The sequence below is a fragment of the Magnolia sinica genome, chromosome 5 (assembly GCF_029962835.1).
Source record: "Magnolia sinica isolate HGM2019 chromosome 5, MsV1, whole genome shotgun sequence".
Taxonomy (NCBI): Eukaryota; Viridiplantae; Streptophyta; class Magnoliopsida; order Magnoliales; family Magnoliaceae; genus Magnolia; species Magnolia sinica.
The window spans coordinates 66,944,666-66,963,383 of NC_080577.1; the positions used below are offsets into that span (position 1 = coordinate 66,944,666).

Below are 18,718 nucleotides of genomic sequence, written 5' to 3' on the forward strand. Positions count from 1 at the left end.
AATGCAATATTTGATGGTTTGATCTAGGAATTATATATTTTTCTCTAGACTATACAATATATACAACCTGTAGGGATATGGTATCCTTGGAGAAACACTTTATGCCTCTTCAAGTATGCTTTAATTCATAATAACCAGTCACTTTGCAATGAATGGACAGTGACCCGTTGTCTTGTGGTGATTATTTCTAGTTCTTATGGACAGACAGTTACTCAATAATATAAAACTATTGCTACATCTGACTCGAATCGTAGTTGCCATGTCACTCTCAATCAACATCATGGCTAAAATCTAAGGCGCCAAAAAGCTAAACCTATGACTAAACTCCGGTTCACTACTAATTGCACCATAGCTCAAATGAGTCCAAACTAAGTGTCAAAAAGATTAGGCACATTAAGCACCTTGCTACGATGCATACCTGCAAAATACAAAGCGCGCTAAATAAAGCACCAAAAATGCCCAAACCCTACCGCCCACGAATCCTTGTGAATATTTAAACATTGGATCCTATGACAAAAGCCTATCCTCTTACCACAAATTCAGTGAATATTTTTTATAAACTTTTTATATATAATATATTTACTTAATTTTTTTTTAAAAAATAAACATTTATTTTTGAAATTTATTTTTCTTATAAAAACACAGCATGGTTTGACTAATGACCCAACATTGCAGGATTTAACTGGGCTACATGCCTACCACTGTGTTTACGTGCCATCGAATCTCTTACATTAAGTGAGACCCACTCGGATTGAGCAAAGCATAAATATTAGTCGTCCAAAATTCTGGTGGGCCCCAATAAAAGTTTCAATGGTGAACATCTTCAACTTAGTTTCCTATGATGTGGCTTACTTTAGTCAGGGCTCACATCCTAACATGAGCAGGCAAACTGATGGAAAGAAATGATTTCACATGGACTTCTAGGTGGGTCAGACTTGGGTTTTTGTTGCACGGGCTCCCGACATGATATGGGGAACTTGCATCCGTTATCTTCTCTAGTTCTCCAGTGGAAGTAAATATTTCATAAGCTGGTCCAATATAACTAACCAATGCTTGCACATTTGCACCAGTAGCATGGCGCACATCCCAATCAACACAATTCAAATTGTCAGGCCTAACGCAGATGGTTCATATGCTAATTCAATGGTGGCCATCAAATTAATGGTTAAACTTCATAAAAGCCAACTGTCCAAATGTTGTGAACAATGATGATATGGCCAATACTACAACAAATCCGATTATATCAAGCTACACGCCATGTGCATGAGCAGGCTGTAGACACAGTAAAACTCGTATCAGCAACCCATTTATTTGGCTGATGTGAGGACCATTTTGGACAGAACACTTGACAGAAATGGCATATGCATATAAGTATTCAAACTATTAGAAAACAGAAATGGGTTGACATTGGCTTTCTAGCACTATTGGAATTTATCACAAAATGGAATATACCTTACTATTCAAACTAAAAGGACAAACAACCTTAGGCTTAGGATCACCGTCAGTTGTTTGGTCACATGAATGAATATCCTCAGTTAAGGCTAAAAATATGGACACTTAAAAGGATCATTTTCGTGCCTTTGTATTTCCCGTGACGGTAGTCACATGTATGAGATCTAGATCATTCATCTTGTGGACAGCATTCACCAACTTTTTCTTTTTCTACTCAACCATCCATCCGAAACCTTCAGAAGGCATCTGATTGATGATTAACACGGTCGAATTGGTGTCTCATCAATCATGACTAATCTGAAAACAGTAGTGCATGTGAAGCTTAACAAACTGATAAGTTACTAGGTTCCACCCAAACGTCCCAGACATTTACAGTCAGGACTGAATCTAGACATAAATTTAAAGGCTGTCCTTGGTTTTTTACACTGCATAAACTGGAAAATCACAAGGCATGGTTACACAGCAATAACAAAAAAGGCCAAACAAGTGGTATAAAAGTAAAAGATATTTGGAGGTTTGCCAATCCCAGTGTAAAGGCCATGACACGTTGGTGCACGATCCAAGCTAGCAATCAGGTCGGTCCCACCATGTAGGTTCCTTGGCCAACTTCTTTTCATTCATAAATGGTGGTGCAGTTTCATTTGACCAGCCTGATTTGTGGGCAAAGACATCTGCAGGTTGCAACACAGCCCATAGATTGCTTGAATCTCTCACCTTGTGCCTCATTGTCACAGGTGGGTCATGAAGATTCCTACATGAACTGACGTGGGATTAGTAAACCTCACGCATTTTTGGACCATGGGCGGTATGACGTTATACGAATGAAGATTGATTTTATATAAGTATACACATTAGCATCAGCGAGAAGCACGCCAGTTGTCAGCAGATTGCATGGCACGATCTCTTGAAGGCGGTGACAGCTGCTGGAGTAGAACATTCCTGACATGTGCTGCAGCAGTTTCACCACCCCGTGTTGCAAGCTCAAGATAGACCAGAGCAGTTGTCATCTCCCCCATCTAATGTAAATACAGAAGCAAGCAATTAATCCTTGATTAGTAGCCAACTTGAAAACATTCCTACCTTATATATGTACACACACACACACACACACACACACACAGAGAGAGAGAGAGAGAGAGAGAGAGAGAGAGAGAGAGAGAGAGGATGGCCTCCTGCAAGGCAGACTGTAATTAAGATATGTTCGAGTGTTAACCATGTTCATTGGATGGCACTGACGGCTGAACTAAAGGGCAACTTAAAGAGTCTCACCCATCAACTTGCTACTTGAAGCCACCTTGCGCGACTGCAAAGTCTCTCTCTCCTTAAAATTGCCTTATGCTTCAGGAATTTTATTTATTTATTTTTATTTTATTTTGATTATTATTATTATTATTTTTTCAAATTCCCTTAAAGCCATTTATACCAAGGTATTCCATAACCGTAATGGTTCCTGTTACAGTCACCGCCATTACTGTTATAATATGTAAATGCTCCCGTAATGGCCTTCAAAAAAAAAAAAAAAAAACCAGAAAAAACCTGTTTTGGCCCTTAACAGACTGTTAACACGTAGCGGTTACCACCGTTACTGTCATGCAACAGCCACTGCGTAACCGTTTTTTAGTACCTTAAATACAGACTAATTCTTTTCTTTTCTAGCATTTTAAATTAATAAAATCCATAATTCGGGATTATGTAATCTGAAATCGTTTTCTTTGTTTTTTTGCATCTTACAAAAATGAAATCCCTAATTGGGGATTTGAATTTTGAAACCCCTAATTGGCGTTTCTGAATTCAGAAATCCCTAAAAGGGATTTTGAATCAAGAATCCCTACTTGGGACGATTTTGTATTAAAAATCCCTAATTAGGGATGCTTGTGAATGTTGAAGTATGTGATTATAAATGATTTTGAAATCCCTAATCCCTGAATATTTGAATACTGAAATCCCTAATTGGGGATGATTTTTATTGAAATTTTCCTAATTGAGGATGATTGTAAATGTGGATATGTGATTGGAGATGATTTTGAAATCCCCAATCCTGAAACTGAACTTGTGCGTACTAAACTGATTTTGAAGTGTGCACTTAGGGATGATTTTCTACAAGATTATAGCTGGTGTTTTATTGAAAAATTCCTAATCGAGGATGATTGTAAATGTTGACATGTGATTGGAGATGATTTTGAAATCCCTAATCCTTAAATTGAACTCGTGCGTACTAAACTGATTTTGAAGTGTGCACTTAGGGATGAGTTTCTACAAGATGATAGCATGTGTTTGTATCTACAATAATGGTTCAATTGATTTCTAATTGCATATTTCCATATCTACAATATCCCCAATTAAGGATTTTCAATACAAAAGCATCCCTGATTCGGGATTTCTGAATTCAAAAATCCCAATTAAGGATTTCGTAATTCAAAATTTTAAGGATTAGGGATTTTAAAAATGATCCCCACTTCAACATTCACAATCATCCCAATTAGGGTTTTCAACATAAAAAAATAAAAAATAAAAATCGTCCACTAGGAATTTAATTTCTCTAAAATGCAATAATAATAATACTAATAATAATAAGGAACATTAGGGATTTCAAAATACAGAATTCCCAAAAAGGGATTTTTAATTCAAAAACCCCAATTAGGGATTTCAGAATATGGAATCCCAGGGACATTTGGATTCAAAAACCCCAGTGAAGGATTTTAGAATTCATATTCCCCTATTAAGGATTTCATTTCTCTAAAATACAAAAACAAAGAGGAAAAGAACTTAGTTTATATACACAACCTCACGGGTTTTTATAAATGAAAAACTGCATGTCAAAATCCCCAATTGTAATTCCAAAAATAAAAATAAAAATCCCCAAGCATAATGCAATCTTGAGAAGAAGAGGGGAAAGTGGTGAGCCTACGAGCGGGACTTTGTCTCATCTGTCAGCATAACATGGTTAGCACTTGCATACAATGTTTTCATAATCGTTATCGTATTGTAAATCGTAAAGGGGTCCAAATTGTATCATATCATGAATTGTATCGTAAATCGCAAGATTTTTTCAGATTTTCATTTTTAAAATGTCATAAAAATATAAAAATTGTAAAAAAACAAAAAAAAAAAAACAAAAAAAACAAAAAAAAACAAAAAACAAAAAAAAACAAAAAACAAAAAACAAAAACAAAAAAATAAAAAAAAAAAAACAAAAAACAAAACAAAACAATTAAGGGGTTTTTACTCGAAAAATTCTGCAAGAGCATGATATTCCGATAACATCCTTTGACCATGCCTATTTACCATAAATGTTCCCTCTCAGCATACGGATAGAGGATGAAATGTCTAAATTACCTTTGTTTGTTCAACCGGAAGCCCCGTCTCTTGCACGATGCGGGAGAGAATTACACCTACAACCAGAGGCCCTCGTCTCTTACACAATACAAAAGGAAATTACGCCTGCGAAAAAAACAAAAGCTATGTGGACACTAACTTTTTGTGTTTAGGAAATCTAATCCGATCACTAATTACTTGACCGAACTTTAGGTGTAGGTATCAAAAACCAGTCCCATCCGTGATTTAGGTGGACTATATGGAAATAATGTACTCGGTGATGCCCACCCTCTAAACTTTTTGCCTCCGTGGCTCCCCTGAATTAAGAATTGTCCTGGCTTTAGGGACGTAGGCCTAAATGTCTGTGGCATCTAATGGTGTGAGTGGATTTCACAAATCAATGGTAGATGTCTCTTCCAAATATTTCATTTGGTGTGGCCCATCTGAATCACAAGTTAGCCTGATTTTTTGGTTGTAGCCCCAAGTTGGATTACACGTGTAATGGTCCACGTGGATTTTCATATACACATCAAAGGGCCCCTGCAAAAATTGGTCATGGCGGTCCCTATGAAAACGGATGTGGATTGGGTACTACCTTGGCAAGGACCTAGCTAGAAACGGATGGGGCTAGGCTCTGTGGGGCTCATCTTGATGTATGTTTTTTATCCATGCCATCCATCCATTTTGACGGATCATTTTGGAGAGAGCCCTAAAAGGAGGCAAATCTAAGGCTCAAGTGGACCACACCACAGGAAATGGTGGGAATGGAACACTTACCATTGAAACCTCTTGGAGTCCACACAAGTTTTGGATCAAGCTAATATTTATGTTTTCCCTTCATCCAAGTATGTCTAACCTTATGAAAAGGTTGTATGGCAAACAGACATCATGGTGGGCCTTAGGAAGGTTTCCATGGTGGGCATCATTGTCACCACTATTTCATGTGGTGTGGTCCACTCAAGCCCTAGATCTACCTCCTTTTTGGGAGCATGCCGTAAACTGTTCCGCCAAAATGAATGGACGTCGTGGATGAAACGCATACATCACGGTGGACCCCACAGAGACTGCAGGACCGTCCGTCTCTAGCTAGGTCCTAGTGGAGGTTACCAATCTGTGTCCTCTAGTGACCATTTTAAGGGTGGGCGGATTAGGTGAGACCTTGCCTCACACAAGACGATTCAGCCTTTACTTTGGGGCTCACCTTGATGAATGTATTCTATATCCATGTTATACATCCATATTTCCAAATCATTTTAGAGTATTACCCCAAAAATGAAGCAGATCCAATTATCAAATAGACAATATCTTAGGAAACAGTGGTGATTGAATGCCCTACCATTAAAAACTTCTTAAGGCGCACCTTGATGTTTCTGTAGTGTTTATTGGCCATCTAATTTGTTGATAGGATCACATAAGCCTGGATGATGGGAAAAAACAAATATCAGCTTGATCTAAAATGTTTGTGGTCCATTAATGGCCAATCACCATTGTTTCTCATGTTATGGTCCCCCTGATAATTGGATTTGTTTCATTTTTGAGATAATGCCCTAAAATGATCTGGAAAAATAGATGGACGGCATGGATACAAAATACATACATCAAGGTGGGCTCCATGGCAAGGGTCACACCATCTTGTTCAATCCAAGATCTCACCTAATCCGCTTCCGTTTTAAGGGACTTCTGCTTTCCTTTTTGTTTTGTTTCTTTTTTTTTTCCCCCTACGCACACACCCTCACGCTCACATGCACACCACAATGGGTACTCGAACCCATGATGTATATGTGAAATCCACTTTGACCATTAGATGCATAATTCCACCTTGGGCCCAAGGCCAAAAAATCAAGCTGATGGGTGAATTAGATGGGCCACAACAAAAGGAAGAGTTAGGAGAGAAGTCAACCGTTGCTTTTTATAGAGACCACCATAATGACTATAAGAAATCCACTCCAACTAATAGATTCCACAAAAAACATTTACGCTTGGGGCATTTAAAATATAATAATAATAATCCTTGATTCAAATGAGTCACACCAAGGGAAACAATTTGAAGGGTGGGCATCGTCATGTACAATGTTTCCAATCGTATGGTCCACCTGAATAACGGATGGGGTTGGCTTTTGATACTTATACTTAAAATTAGTTCACTCAACTTGTCATCAAATTGGATTTCTTGAACACAATTAAGTTAGTGCATACAAAGCTTTTAGTTTGTCATAAATTGTAAGTCCCTTCCCCACTGACGGAGACACCAGTTATGCGTAACTCTTTGTTAAGGGTAGTTTGGACTTTTTATCTTCTGCCCATACAATGAGGTAGTAACCTTTTGGTAAATATGAAGGGGTCAAAGCATGTTATCAGAATATTGCGTACTAAGAGGAATTTTCAGGTAAAAATCCCAACAATTAAATCTAAAATTGTGATAAATTGTATGTTAAATGTATCATTGATTCATTGTCATTGTGTTGTATCATCATATCATAATCAGGTTGAAAAAATAACCCCTTTCCCATCCCATGTACATATGTTAGTTTTCCATATGATTCAAAAAAATAACATTCCCCCATCCCCATTTACATGTATAATGTATTCTCTATCACTTGTTTTTATAAGTCAAAAAGGAAATAAAAAGTCCAAACGAATCAATTATTTAGTGGCTGCAAGGTGTCATCATCCTCCTCATTACCAATGAGGTCAACATTATCAACATCATCTTCATCTTCAAAATTTGATGTCGAAATAAACTTTGCTTCCTCCTCTTCTACCACTTTCGTTTTTCCCTTCGCTTTACTTCGAATAGCAAGTTTTCTAGGACCTACGAAATAGTTTTGGCATAATGCATTATAATATAAGACTATTAATTAATAATTATTAGAAACAAGACTAAACAATAAGAATATGACGTGCAATCATACCACATCGCCCATCCGATCTTGATGTGGATCCACCTACACCTTGCACATCCTCCAATCCTTTGGTAAATCATTCACCTATGTCCATCCAGGTGTTATCTATAGGAAGTGCAGGATCATCTTTCTTCGTGATCCATTCACCATCAAATTCCATATCTGATAAGCATATAGGATCAAGCCATTGGTCCTTCTCTCTCTCTTTGCATGACGGATTTCAAGTTGGAGATTATATTTTACGAAGACGAACGCATTCAATCTCTGTTGCTCGAGTCTATTCCTCTTCTTTGAATGTATCTACAAGCCAATGAATGTAATAACATGAGGTTATTGGTCGCAACATGGTGAATTTATAAGTTAATTAATGAATTCAATAATGCCTCACCTGCTCAAAATTGTTCCGGTTGCACTCACAACAAGTAGCACTACATGTCAAACTTAAAATATAAATAGCTAGCTTTTATAATTCTGGACACTCGTCTCCGTAACTATCCCACCATAAACCTAAAACACAATCATATATAATTATATAAATAAACTAATTCATAAACCATATGCACACCATCAAATTCAAAGAAGTAAAATAATTGTTAGTAAAATTACCTGGTTTCTTTGTTGTTCTAGTTAATTTTGCCGTCTCTCTTCTAAAAAAACTAGAAGCCCTTTTGAAATTATCCATCTGCTCATCAATGATGGCCTTTGCCTTGAATCCGGAACCATTCTTTCAATACAGTCATACAGGTCGGTTTTAATCTCTAAATCCAGATAAAAATTGTCATCATACTGAAATCTAGGATTTAAGAAATAAGCAACCGCATGTAAGGGCCTATGCAACTGAAGATTCCATCATTAGTCTATGATTTCTCATATTGTCTAATATTGCCTCTCCCAAGTTTTTTGCTATAGCCTCTTTCGCCCGATCCATTGCTACATAAATATATCCCATGGCCGGCCTCTTATCCAAATCAACTAGTCGTAAAACCTAGACCAATGAGAGAGTGGTCTTTAAGCAAAACTTAATAAACAACCAAAAATCTACATTGGCCAAAACTGTCTTTAACATGCTTCCCCTTTGTGATCTTAGAGAAGCTGATACCTTTCCATTCTTTTGAGGTAAGCATCGACCTCAAGCCAATTCTATTTTCATGAATGCTTTTCGAAGTCAAGTAACACGTAGCAAACCGTGTTATAGTCGGTCGAGTTAACTCCCCCCTAGTGTGCTACCTCTTAAAATTCAAGACCCAACAATGTTGGTAAATATAGACTGTTATAGCCCTTGCTTTCACCACGGTCTCCAAATGAAGTTGCAACTTTCCAATGTCTACAAGCATTAAGTTTATGCAATGGACTGCACATATAGACCAAAACAATGTCTTCCTCTTTTCCATTTACGTCTGACCCGCCTTCACATAGGTGGATGCGTTATCCGTAACTACCTGTACTACGTTCTCTTCGCCCACTTCATCAATAACTAATTCAAGTAAGCCCAACAAATTGTTTGCATTTTTTGAAATATCAGACGTATTAACAAATCTAAAAAATACAATACCGCTTGGACTATTAACCAAAAAATTTGTAATCGACCGATTCACTCCATTGGTCCACCTATTTGACATAATCGTACACCCGGTCTTTCCCATTCTTTCTTATAAACATCAATAGATTTCTATATTGACTCAACCTCCATCTTAAAAAATTTTATTTCTTACTTTGTGATACAACAGATGCTTAAATTCCGGCCCAAACGCAGTAACTGCTTCCATCATAGGTGCAAAGAATAAGCTCTTACAAAGTTAAAGAGTAGAGCACTCACATATAGGAAACAAGAAATAGACACACATTGTCTTTATCTCCCTTCTTCCAAATTTTGTTTAGAATAGCATTTATTTATTTTTTTGGCCCACTCTTGCTTATGATAAAATCATCCACTATTCCTTTTCTTTTACCTCTACCTATTTCATCGACATCATAAATAATAGGAATCCTTCCGACATCATATGCCATTTCTTCTTCTTCTTCTTCTTCTTCTTCTTTTTTTTTAAATTTTGTTACACACGCGCACACACCCCCACACACTCACGCCACACGCACACACACCCCCGACACATGCACACCGTGGGATTTCACCACTGTGGGTACTCGAACCCTTGACCCGGTGTTGAAACTCCAGGGAGTCTACCACCCGGGTAAGAGTAAGGACCCATCATATGCCATTTCTTCTTGTTGCTTCTTCTCACTAACATTACCATCCAATAAATTCTTGAATTTTTCCACTATATCATCAGTCATCACCAACTCGGGGACATCCCGCTATATTTTTCTTCATTTGGGCTAGGTGATGTTTCATTCGAAACACACCTCCCCAATATGCCTTTCCACAATTTACATTTTAGGTGGAGTCGTGGAGATTGTTGTTCTCATCCATCTTTGAACAATATTCCCACGTAAGATCATTGTCCTTGGTCTTTAATTTCTTTCCCATCTCCAATGCTCAAAAAGAATCAACACACAAATGACAAGCCTACGTATTAAATACTAATAATAATAATAATACTATTTAGGCCCAACACAAACATAGAAGATTAAAAATGAGAAAACGAGTGAAATTTTGAAATAAGAAAACTCTTGAAAAAATAACTATTTAGGCCCACATAAACTCTAAATCTCACCACTATCTCTCAAAAAAAGAAGAAGAAGAAGAAGAAGTGATATTATAATGTATGTTGGGCATAAATAGCTTTTAAACACAAAAGCCCTAAACAAAAATTGCAAAAAAAATTCAAAATATACTATTTTTCCTTGGGGTTTTTACCCCAAAATTCCTCTAAGTTGATGATATTCTAATAGTGACCTCTGACATTTCATATTTACAAAAACATTCTTGTAATCATACAGATGGTAAGTGGAAAGTCTAATTTACCCTTATTTACCATTATAAGGACTTACGCATAACCCAAAGCCCCGCCATGTGCTGAAGAAAATTAGGATTGCAAAAACCAGATGTTATGTGGATCCTAACTTGATGTGTTTCTTAAATCCAATTTGATCACCAGCTGTTTAGCCTAATTTTAAACGTAGGTCTCAAAAACCAGCCCCGTCCATAATTCAGGTGGACCATACCATTGGGAAAAGTGTACAGGGCAATGCTCACCATTCAAACTATTTCCCTCAGTGTGACCCACCTGAATCACAGATTGTCCGGAATTTTGAACCCTGGGCCTACATGTTTTTTTTTTTTTTTGGCATTTAATGGTTCGAGTGGATTTTAACTAATCAGCATGGTGAGGCTCCATAAAAATTCAACAATGGTCTCTCTCCCAACTCTTTCCTTTAGTGTGGCTCACCTGAATAACAAGTCAGCCTGATTTTCTGGACGTGGGACTAACATTCAATAACATACCTAATGTTTAATAACATACCTAATGGTCGGAGTGGATTTTACATACATATCAAGGTAGGCCCCGCCAAAAATATGTCGTGGTGTCCCACTCCAGCTGTTTTACGAGATTTTTGAAAGCACAGCACCGGCTACGTTGTGGCGCGTGATGTGGGCTAAGCTCGGGGCGCACCATGATGCATGTGTTTTATCCACGTCGTTCATCCATTTTGCCAGCTCAATTTAAGGCATGAGCCCAAAAATGATGTAGATCCAAAGTTCAAGTGGACCACATCATAGAAAATAGTGGGAGTTGAACGCCCACCGTTGGAGCCTTCCTAGGGCCCATCATGATGTTTTATTTTCCATCCAACCTGTTCATAAGGTCACACAGACTTAAATGAAGGGAAAACACAAATATAAGGTCGATCCAAAACTTTTGTGGCCCCCAAGAAGTTTTCAATGGTAAGCATTCAACCACCACTATTTTTGTGGTGTGGACCACTTAGAACTTTGGATTTGCAACATTTTTGGGCTCATGCCTTGAAATGAGCTGGAAAAATGAATGGACGGCATGGATAAAACACATACAACAGAATGGGCCCCACGGAGCTTGGGCCACATAATGTCATAGGGATATCCCTATGGCAAGTGTTGTAAGCAATCCACTCGAACCCAATGGCAATGTGTACTTGAAATCCATTCCGACCATTAGATGTATAATTTCACGTTAGGCCTGAGTCCAAAAAATCAGCCTTAATCTGTGATTCAGATGGGCCACAATAAAGGGAATGGTTGAGAGACAGATGTCCTCCATTGAGTTTTCACAGGGCTTACCATGATTATCATGGGACAATCCGTTACTCAGGTGGGCCACACCGAGGGAAACAATTTGGAGGGTGGGCGTCGCGCTATACATTGTTTTTAATCGTATGGTCCACCTGAATCACAGATAGAACTGAGCCTTGAGCACTTCTCCTAAATATGGGTCACACACTAGATGGCTAGAATGGATTTCAGAAACGGGTCCCACCCCATGCAACCGACCAATTACTGTGACGGAAGCCTTTTACGAGTTTCTATTGGCAAGACTCGGTTGTAAATGTATTCCGTATCGATAACGGTGGTCGTAACAGTCACCACCATTACCGATACGGGTATCAGCCATAACGGTCGATATGGGGCATAACGGTTGAAAATTTTCTTTTGCCTGAAAAATTCTGAAAAAAAATAAAAAAAATAAAAAATAAAAAATCAAGAAAATCAAGAATAATGTAAATATTTCAAATATATATTCAATTTTTTTGTTTTGAACATATTTATGACAGTGTAATGGGCCACTCTTTGGTGAGAGTATTGTATCGGGTTGTCTAGTAAATTGTTTAATATAATTATGTCTCTAATGTTTACACATCATAATCAAACATTAGAACTAGAATTTTTTTTTTTTTTTTAAAAGGCATAAATACTGCTTTTTCAATTTTTTGAAAAAAAGGCCCTCGGAGATTCTATTTGCTCAAATTACTTCAATCCACAGTTTTAATCTTAAAAGCTATAGTAAGAGTGGTCGAAATCTGTTGTAAAATGATATAGGAGAGTTTTCGAAATGAGAAAAGTTAAAAAGAGGAGAAAAGTGAATTTAAATAGGAAAAAAAAGAAAAAAAGTAATCATTTTTCGACCGTTACGGGAGTAACAGTCATTATGCCCAGTAATGGCCTTTGTGACCACTGTAACGGATGATATTGTCTAAAAAAACCAACTGCCCCTTGTCACCCCCGTATCGCATAACGGTCATGGCCATTACCTATACGTATTAGCCTTTACGGGCGTATCGTAATGGATACAGAACACCTTGGCTGTAATCGGTCTCCATGGGAGAGATGATGGATGAGAATGGATGGGTTAAAATGTCTTTTTACCTTCATCTATATAGTAGGAAGCATGATTTCGTAAATATGGAATTTAAAGACATTCTATAGTAAAATTATTATTTATGACGAATTTTCTAGTAAAATCCCTCTTTCTTTTCCGGAAAAATGCATACTTTCACCAATATATGAAAGAAACGAAATAAAAAAGAATAAATGAATATTTTATATGTATTCTTACCTATTTTAACATAAAAATCGAATGCAACAAGCGGAATTCTATTTTATTGAGCGACAAAAAAGATATGTTAATTTCTTTCTCTAGATTTCTTATGGCCCATAAGCTCCAAAAGTCCCCAAAATCTAGTATAATATGTGTTATTCTAATGAGTGTGGGGCCTAAATAGCTTTTAAAACTAAAAGCCCTAAAATTTTTGCAAAAAAAAAAAAAGAAGAAGAATTTTCTACTGGACGATCCCAGTTCTGCGAAGGAAATATCGAATTGTACGATAAACCCCCAATTGTGATTTGAATGCACAATTCAGATCGTACAATCATACAATACGATTCGTAAATCGTACAATTTTAACAACACTACTTGCACACAAACCAGGTGGGCTCCACCATAATTTCTTGTTGAAATCCAATCTGACCATCAAGTGTGTCGATTTGCCTTAGGGCCAGGGCCCAAAATTCAAGCCAATTTGTGATTCAAGTGGGCCGCACCAACAAAAACAGTTGGGAGTGAATGCCCACTCTTAATTTCACCAAGCCCACCTAAATTGCAAAATGGAGTAATTTTTTGGACTGTAGGCCTGAAGTGGACTGACACATTTGATGGTTATAAGTACTTAAAGCACACTTAGTATTGTCAAATTTCGTAGTTCCAGATGGATCACAAGCACACTCCGATATTCTTCGGCAACTCATGAAGATCACTTGAAGACTGGCTCAACATCTCAATTGTTAAAGACTTTGCATGGTTCAAGACTAAAGCACTCTGTATATGTCAACTATCAGGTGGTATAATCTAGAATGACCCTAGGTTCGGTGTTCTTAAGTTTTGGTCGTAAGCATAACGTATACAATGTAAAAACTTTGAAGTTCGGCTAGCCTAACAATATTCAGCTAACCCAACATAATTCGGGCAAGTTTACGGCAATGATTGAATTTTTCGTGGTAAGTTCAGCCAGCCGAACTTAACATCGGTCAGCCTAAGTTTTGTTCGGTCAAGTTTCCAGCAATGCAATTTTTCGGACTCCAAGCAAATTGGATCAGTCAAATTTGGGTCGGGCCAGCAGAAAATTTGATTTTCTTATCCCACGAAATCCAAGAGTCGTTGGATCGCAATCCTTGGCTATAAATAGATGCAGTTTCTCATTCATTTCAACAATGAAAATTAGTGAATAACCTTCTCAAAGTAGTAAATAACCTTCTCAAAGTCAGAGAGAAATTCAGGCCCTCTTCAATCTAGTTGTGCAGTAACTCTAATCTTTGTTTAGCATTTCTATTTTCTTTCTCAAGTTAGTTTTTAAATCAAATTTAAGAGAGTTCTTCATACTCTACTTGAGATTCAGATAATTGAATTTGCAGCATTAGAGTTTTGTTTTATTGAAAATACTTTAGATCTATTTTTATTCTTTTGGGTTGAACATATACTGCTACATCAATTCCCTAAGCTTCGGTTACATCTTTAAATCGGCATTTGAAGATAAGTATCTTGTATTATCTTGTATTTACTTTTGTTTCATTTGGGTTTTTCTGAGATTGCCCGGAAATCTCAGCGGGTTGTTTTGTGGTGAGCCCGTGAAAATCATAAAGTGGGTTTTGTTGTGATAGCCCGTGAAAATCACAAGAACTGTATCAGGTTGTTAAGGTGATCCTGTGAAAACCTCGAAATAGTGAAACTCAAAATTACGAGGGTAGTAATTTTGAGAGTGGAGTAGGTGTGAGTTTAAGCACCAAACCGAAGGAGTGGTCCTCAAGTACTTTCGGTCCATAAATCCATTAGGAGGCCCTTAAATAAAAAAAATAAATAAATAAAAACAAAACAAAACTTGCCAAAGTTCTTGCTTCCAAGCTACGCTCGGCCCTTTCCAATATTATTTTTTAGGCTCAAAGAGCCTTTATGGCTAACCGGCAGATTCTTAATTGTGCCCTTGTTGCCCATGAAAGCATTGATTCTCATCATTGCGAGGGCAAAAGCGGTGTGGCCTGTAAGATGAATATTGAGAAGGCCTTAGATCATGTGGATAGGGGCTATCTGGATTATATGTTGTTTCGTCTCGGTTTCAAACTGCGATGGTGAAGCTGGATCAAAGTCTACATTTCCTCGGCTAGGTTTTCTATGCTGGTCAACGGATCCCCCAAAGGGTTTTTCCCCTCCTAACAAGGCCTTAGGCAGGGCAATCTACTCTCCCTCTTCCTTTTGTCATTGCCACTAAGGGCCTCGATAGGATGCTACTGAAAGGCGAGTCGATTGGCCTCTTCAATGGCCTTCAGGTGATTTGTCAAGCCCCTGTAGCCCACATTCAGTTTGTAGAAGACATGCTTCTCCTTTGTGAGGCTTCGAAGGTGGCTGTTAATAACCTCAAAAAGTGGTTCATTGCTTTAAAGTCATCTTGAGCTATCCCTTTCTATCAGTAAGCCAGCCAGGCACCTTGAGGATGTGGTGATTGAGTGTGTCGAGAGGAAACTATCCTCCTAGAATGTCACTCTCTCCCTCAGGAGGTGTCTCACCCTTATCAAAGTTGTCCTTCCAAATCTTCCCACCTACCCTTCTCTCTCTTGTCCAATGCCCCAAATTGGTTCTGCTTAGGATCAATAAGCTCAGAAGAGATTCCTATAGAAAGGTAACTTTGAGGGGCATAAATTTCACCTTCTTGGTTGGTCTGGAGTTTGCAAACCTCTTTCTAAAGGAGGTGCCAGCATTCGAGACTTAGTGGCTTTCAACTCTGCTCTTCTAGGCAAATGGGTTTGGCATTTCAACTTAGGAGGAAGTTGGTGGAGAGGGCTCCTTGACAAGAAGTTTGGGCTTGAGGCTAAGGAGTGGTTCACCAAATGTTCTTCTCTCTATAGGGCCTCCTCTATTTGGAAAGCTATCTCAGCCCTCAAGCCCCGTAGTCAGGAAAACATTTCCTTCGCCCTCAACAATGGTCTCCACATTAGGTTCTGGAAAGATTGTTGGTTCTTTGATAGGCCTCTCATCTCTGCCTTTCCCTACCTAGGTCTTGTTGCCCCGAACATGATGCAGAGCAATTAACCACTTGTTCTAAAAGCTCGAACTGTTAGAGTATGGCGAATTAATCCCTTTATCTCATAACTCAGGCCCCACATGATGGGGACATCACGCGCACACGCACACGCACGCCGCCCCCACCCACGAACGCAAGGAGAGGGAGGGCCCCACCGTCGATCTGGCTTGATGACGACGTCTAGAGAGGGCCCCACCGTCGATCTGACTCGATGACGACGTCCAGGGAGGGCCTCCTAGGTAGAAGACGGAATTTTGGTTCAAGAGAGTAGGCCCGATAGCCAAGTAAAGCCCATCATGGGATCTCATAATCGTGGCCCACTAGTCGGATTGATTTCATATTTTATGTTTTGATTATTTATGCTATTTAAAATATCATGAATGCTTTAGATTTCTTTGATTAGTTTTTATTTTGGTTTACTTAATCGCCAAGTAATAGGTTGCGCACATGGCGCGAGTTTTGGGGATAGAGTTTTCCTATAAATAGGCAACCCTTGTAGTTCTTTTAATTCATTGAAGTTGAATAAAAATTCCCGCGTGTTTTTCTGCTCTTTGAGTTTCTGAGTTGTGGAAAAATTCAAATGGGTGCGAAGCCCTCCCTTTTCGAATGGCTAAATTCAAGTGGGTGCAAAGCTCTCCCTTTTCGAATGGCTAAATTCAAGTGGGTGCGAAGCCCTCCCTTTTCGCAGGGCTAACTACCGTGGTGAGAAGCCACGTTTATCTCAACTGCCCCTCCATCTTATTTCATCCATTCTACGATCGTCTACGCTTCAAATCTACTTGTTTTGCAGTTGTTCGTCTCTTTACAGTCAGTTCTAGAATTTGGCCCTGTAGGAGGGCTGAAACTTCGACGGAACACCGTGCCCCGACCGCACATCGGATTGCGATGAAACTTGGTGGGTTTGAGGTCCCCCCCTGGCGACCAAGGTCAAGGAAGCAGTTTGGGGACTCGAGCCCCCACCACACGTGCGGCCAGCCTACTGTGCACGTGCGCCAGGCCCTAGCCCGCTGTCTGCACGCTGGAGCTGTTCCCGGTTCATGTTTACTTCCTATTTTCCTTTTTAAAAAAAAAAAAACTTATTTTCATAACCCTAACCCTAGATTGCATCTTCCATAATTTATTTGCCCCTTTTCTCACCCTAGGGTTCCTTGATTTGAAATTGGGGAATCCCTTGGATTAGGGACTGGTTACTGTGCATGTGTGGATGATTTCTATTTCCCTTTGAGCATCGTTTGGTCCATAATTTTACTGATCCAATCCTAGCCTGTGTAGGCCTGGACCCATGCAGATTCCCCTTTACTTGAATGTTTGAGCTTTTGTGTGGGATGTAGAATTATTATGTGATTGTTCTGAATTAGTATGATCTAAGCCTGAAATCTTGCACATCATATTTAAATTTCATGTCCTGCATCAAATTTGGTATTAGAGCCTAGGGTTCTTGTAGGGAAATACATTACATGTTCAGGTTTAGTTTGTTAAGTCCTTCATGCATCCAGTTCATCACATATAGCTGTTTAGAAGACCGTAGTCCCTAATATTTGTTGCTAAAATTTTTAGCAGCAGGAAGTTAGCAATTTACATTGTTGTAACTTTCTGTTATTCCCTTATGTCAACAACTATATTGCTGGATTTTAGTAACACTGCGTAGTTTCCCTCATATAGAGTCTCATAAGATCATTTAGTCCCATTTAGTTGCATATAGTCGTCATAGAAAATCTTTGGGTGGAGTTAGCAGTCGTATGCCCCACGTACGGGTCGTGGTTGGTTTGCACCCTACACTACATGGAACGATTGCTAGAGTCACTAATCAAACTGTCCCAGCAGATCGAGACTTTAGATAAGCGCTGGGAACAACATATAAACCAACGCTTCGAATAATTTGAGATGCGCATTACCCAACTAAAGGCCTCCACCGGGACAAACCCCACCATTGAGGTAGATGCCCAATCTTAGGCAGATGGCCAAGAGGATAGACCAATGAATGGAGTTAGCCAAGGAATCAGTCATGGGCATGCACCCGTGTACCTACATGAGGGATATCAAGACCGCTATTTTGAGTGGTACAACATGCACGGCCTTGTGGCTAGAGAGGATGCACCAGAGGCTAGTGTAGAGTTACCCACTGAGGCCATTCCAGTAATGGATGAGTTCCGTGATGTTTTTCCTGATGATCTACCAGATGAGTCTCCACCTAAGAGGGATATAGAGCACACCAGAACATGGGACACCATAATACCTACAGCCGAGTTTGCGTTTAATAGTTCTATCGATAGGCCCATAGGTCTCAGCCCTTATGAAGTTGTTACTGATTATAAACCTGAAAAACCTATTGATCTTGTCCCCATGTCACTGCCCTATAGGCCGTCAGAGCCTGCAGAGTCTTTTACGCATCATATTCATTCATGACATTAAGAAATCAGGTAGAAGATCACTACTAGTAATGAGCATTACAAATTTTCTGCAGACCAATATTAATGTTTCAAGGAATTCAATGTAAGGGACTCTATGATGACCCGCATCAGGCCAGAGCGGTACCCTCGGGGAAC

The 18,718-nt window shown here is 38.8% G+C and overlaps 1 protein-coding gene and 1 long non-coding RNA gene across 7 annotated transcripts in view; one reads left to right on the forward strand and one right to left on the reverse strand.

The window, feature by feature from the left end:
- Positions 1-1,768: 1,768 nt before the first annotated feature.
- Positions 1,769-18,718, reverse strand: part of LOC131246102 (F-box protein At1g70590) — a 57,907-nt gene continuing 40,957 nt past the window's right edge. For 2 of the 5 annotated variants that reach the window (XR_009171165.1, XR_009171163.1), the window contains exons 4-5: positions 7,680-7,970; positions 6,485-7,579 (exon numbers count right to left, since the gene is read on the reverse strand). Coding sequence is in view for 2 of the 5 variants with exons in the window: in XM_058245970.1 (XP_058101953.1) it covers positions 7,776-7,970 (195 nt within the window). In the remaining 3 variants the exon portion in view is untranslated. Of the gene's footprint in view, positions 2,469-4,788; positions 4,894-6,484; positions 7,580-7,679; positions 7,971-18,718 lie in introns of those variants that run through there. The other 3 variants (XR_009171166.1, XM_058245970.1, XM_058245971.1) reach the window with 3 other exon arrangements.
- On the forward strand, positions 2,426-2,756 carry LOC131246103 (uncharacterized). Of its 2 annotated transcripts, none has more exons than XR_009171168.1 (2): positions 2,426-2,541; positions 2,584-2,756. It is a non-coding gene; the product is annotated as an uncharacterized LOC131246103 (long non-coding RNA). The 2 variants fall into 2 exon arrangements; XR_009171167.1 differs by having other exon boundaries at positions 2,434-2,541; positions 2,576-2,756.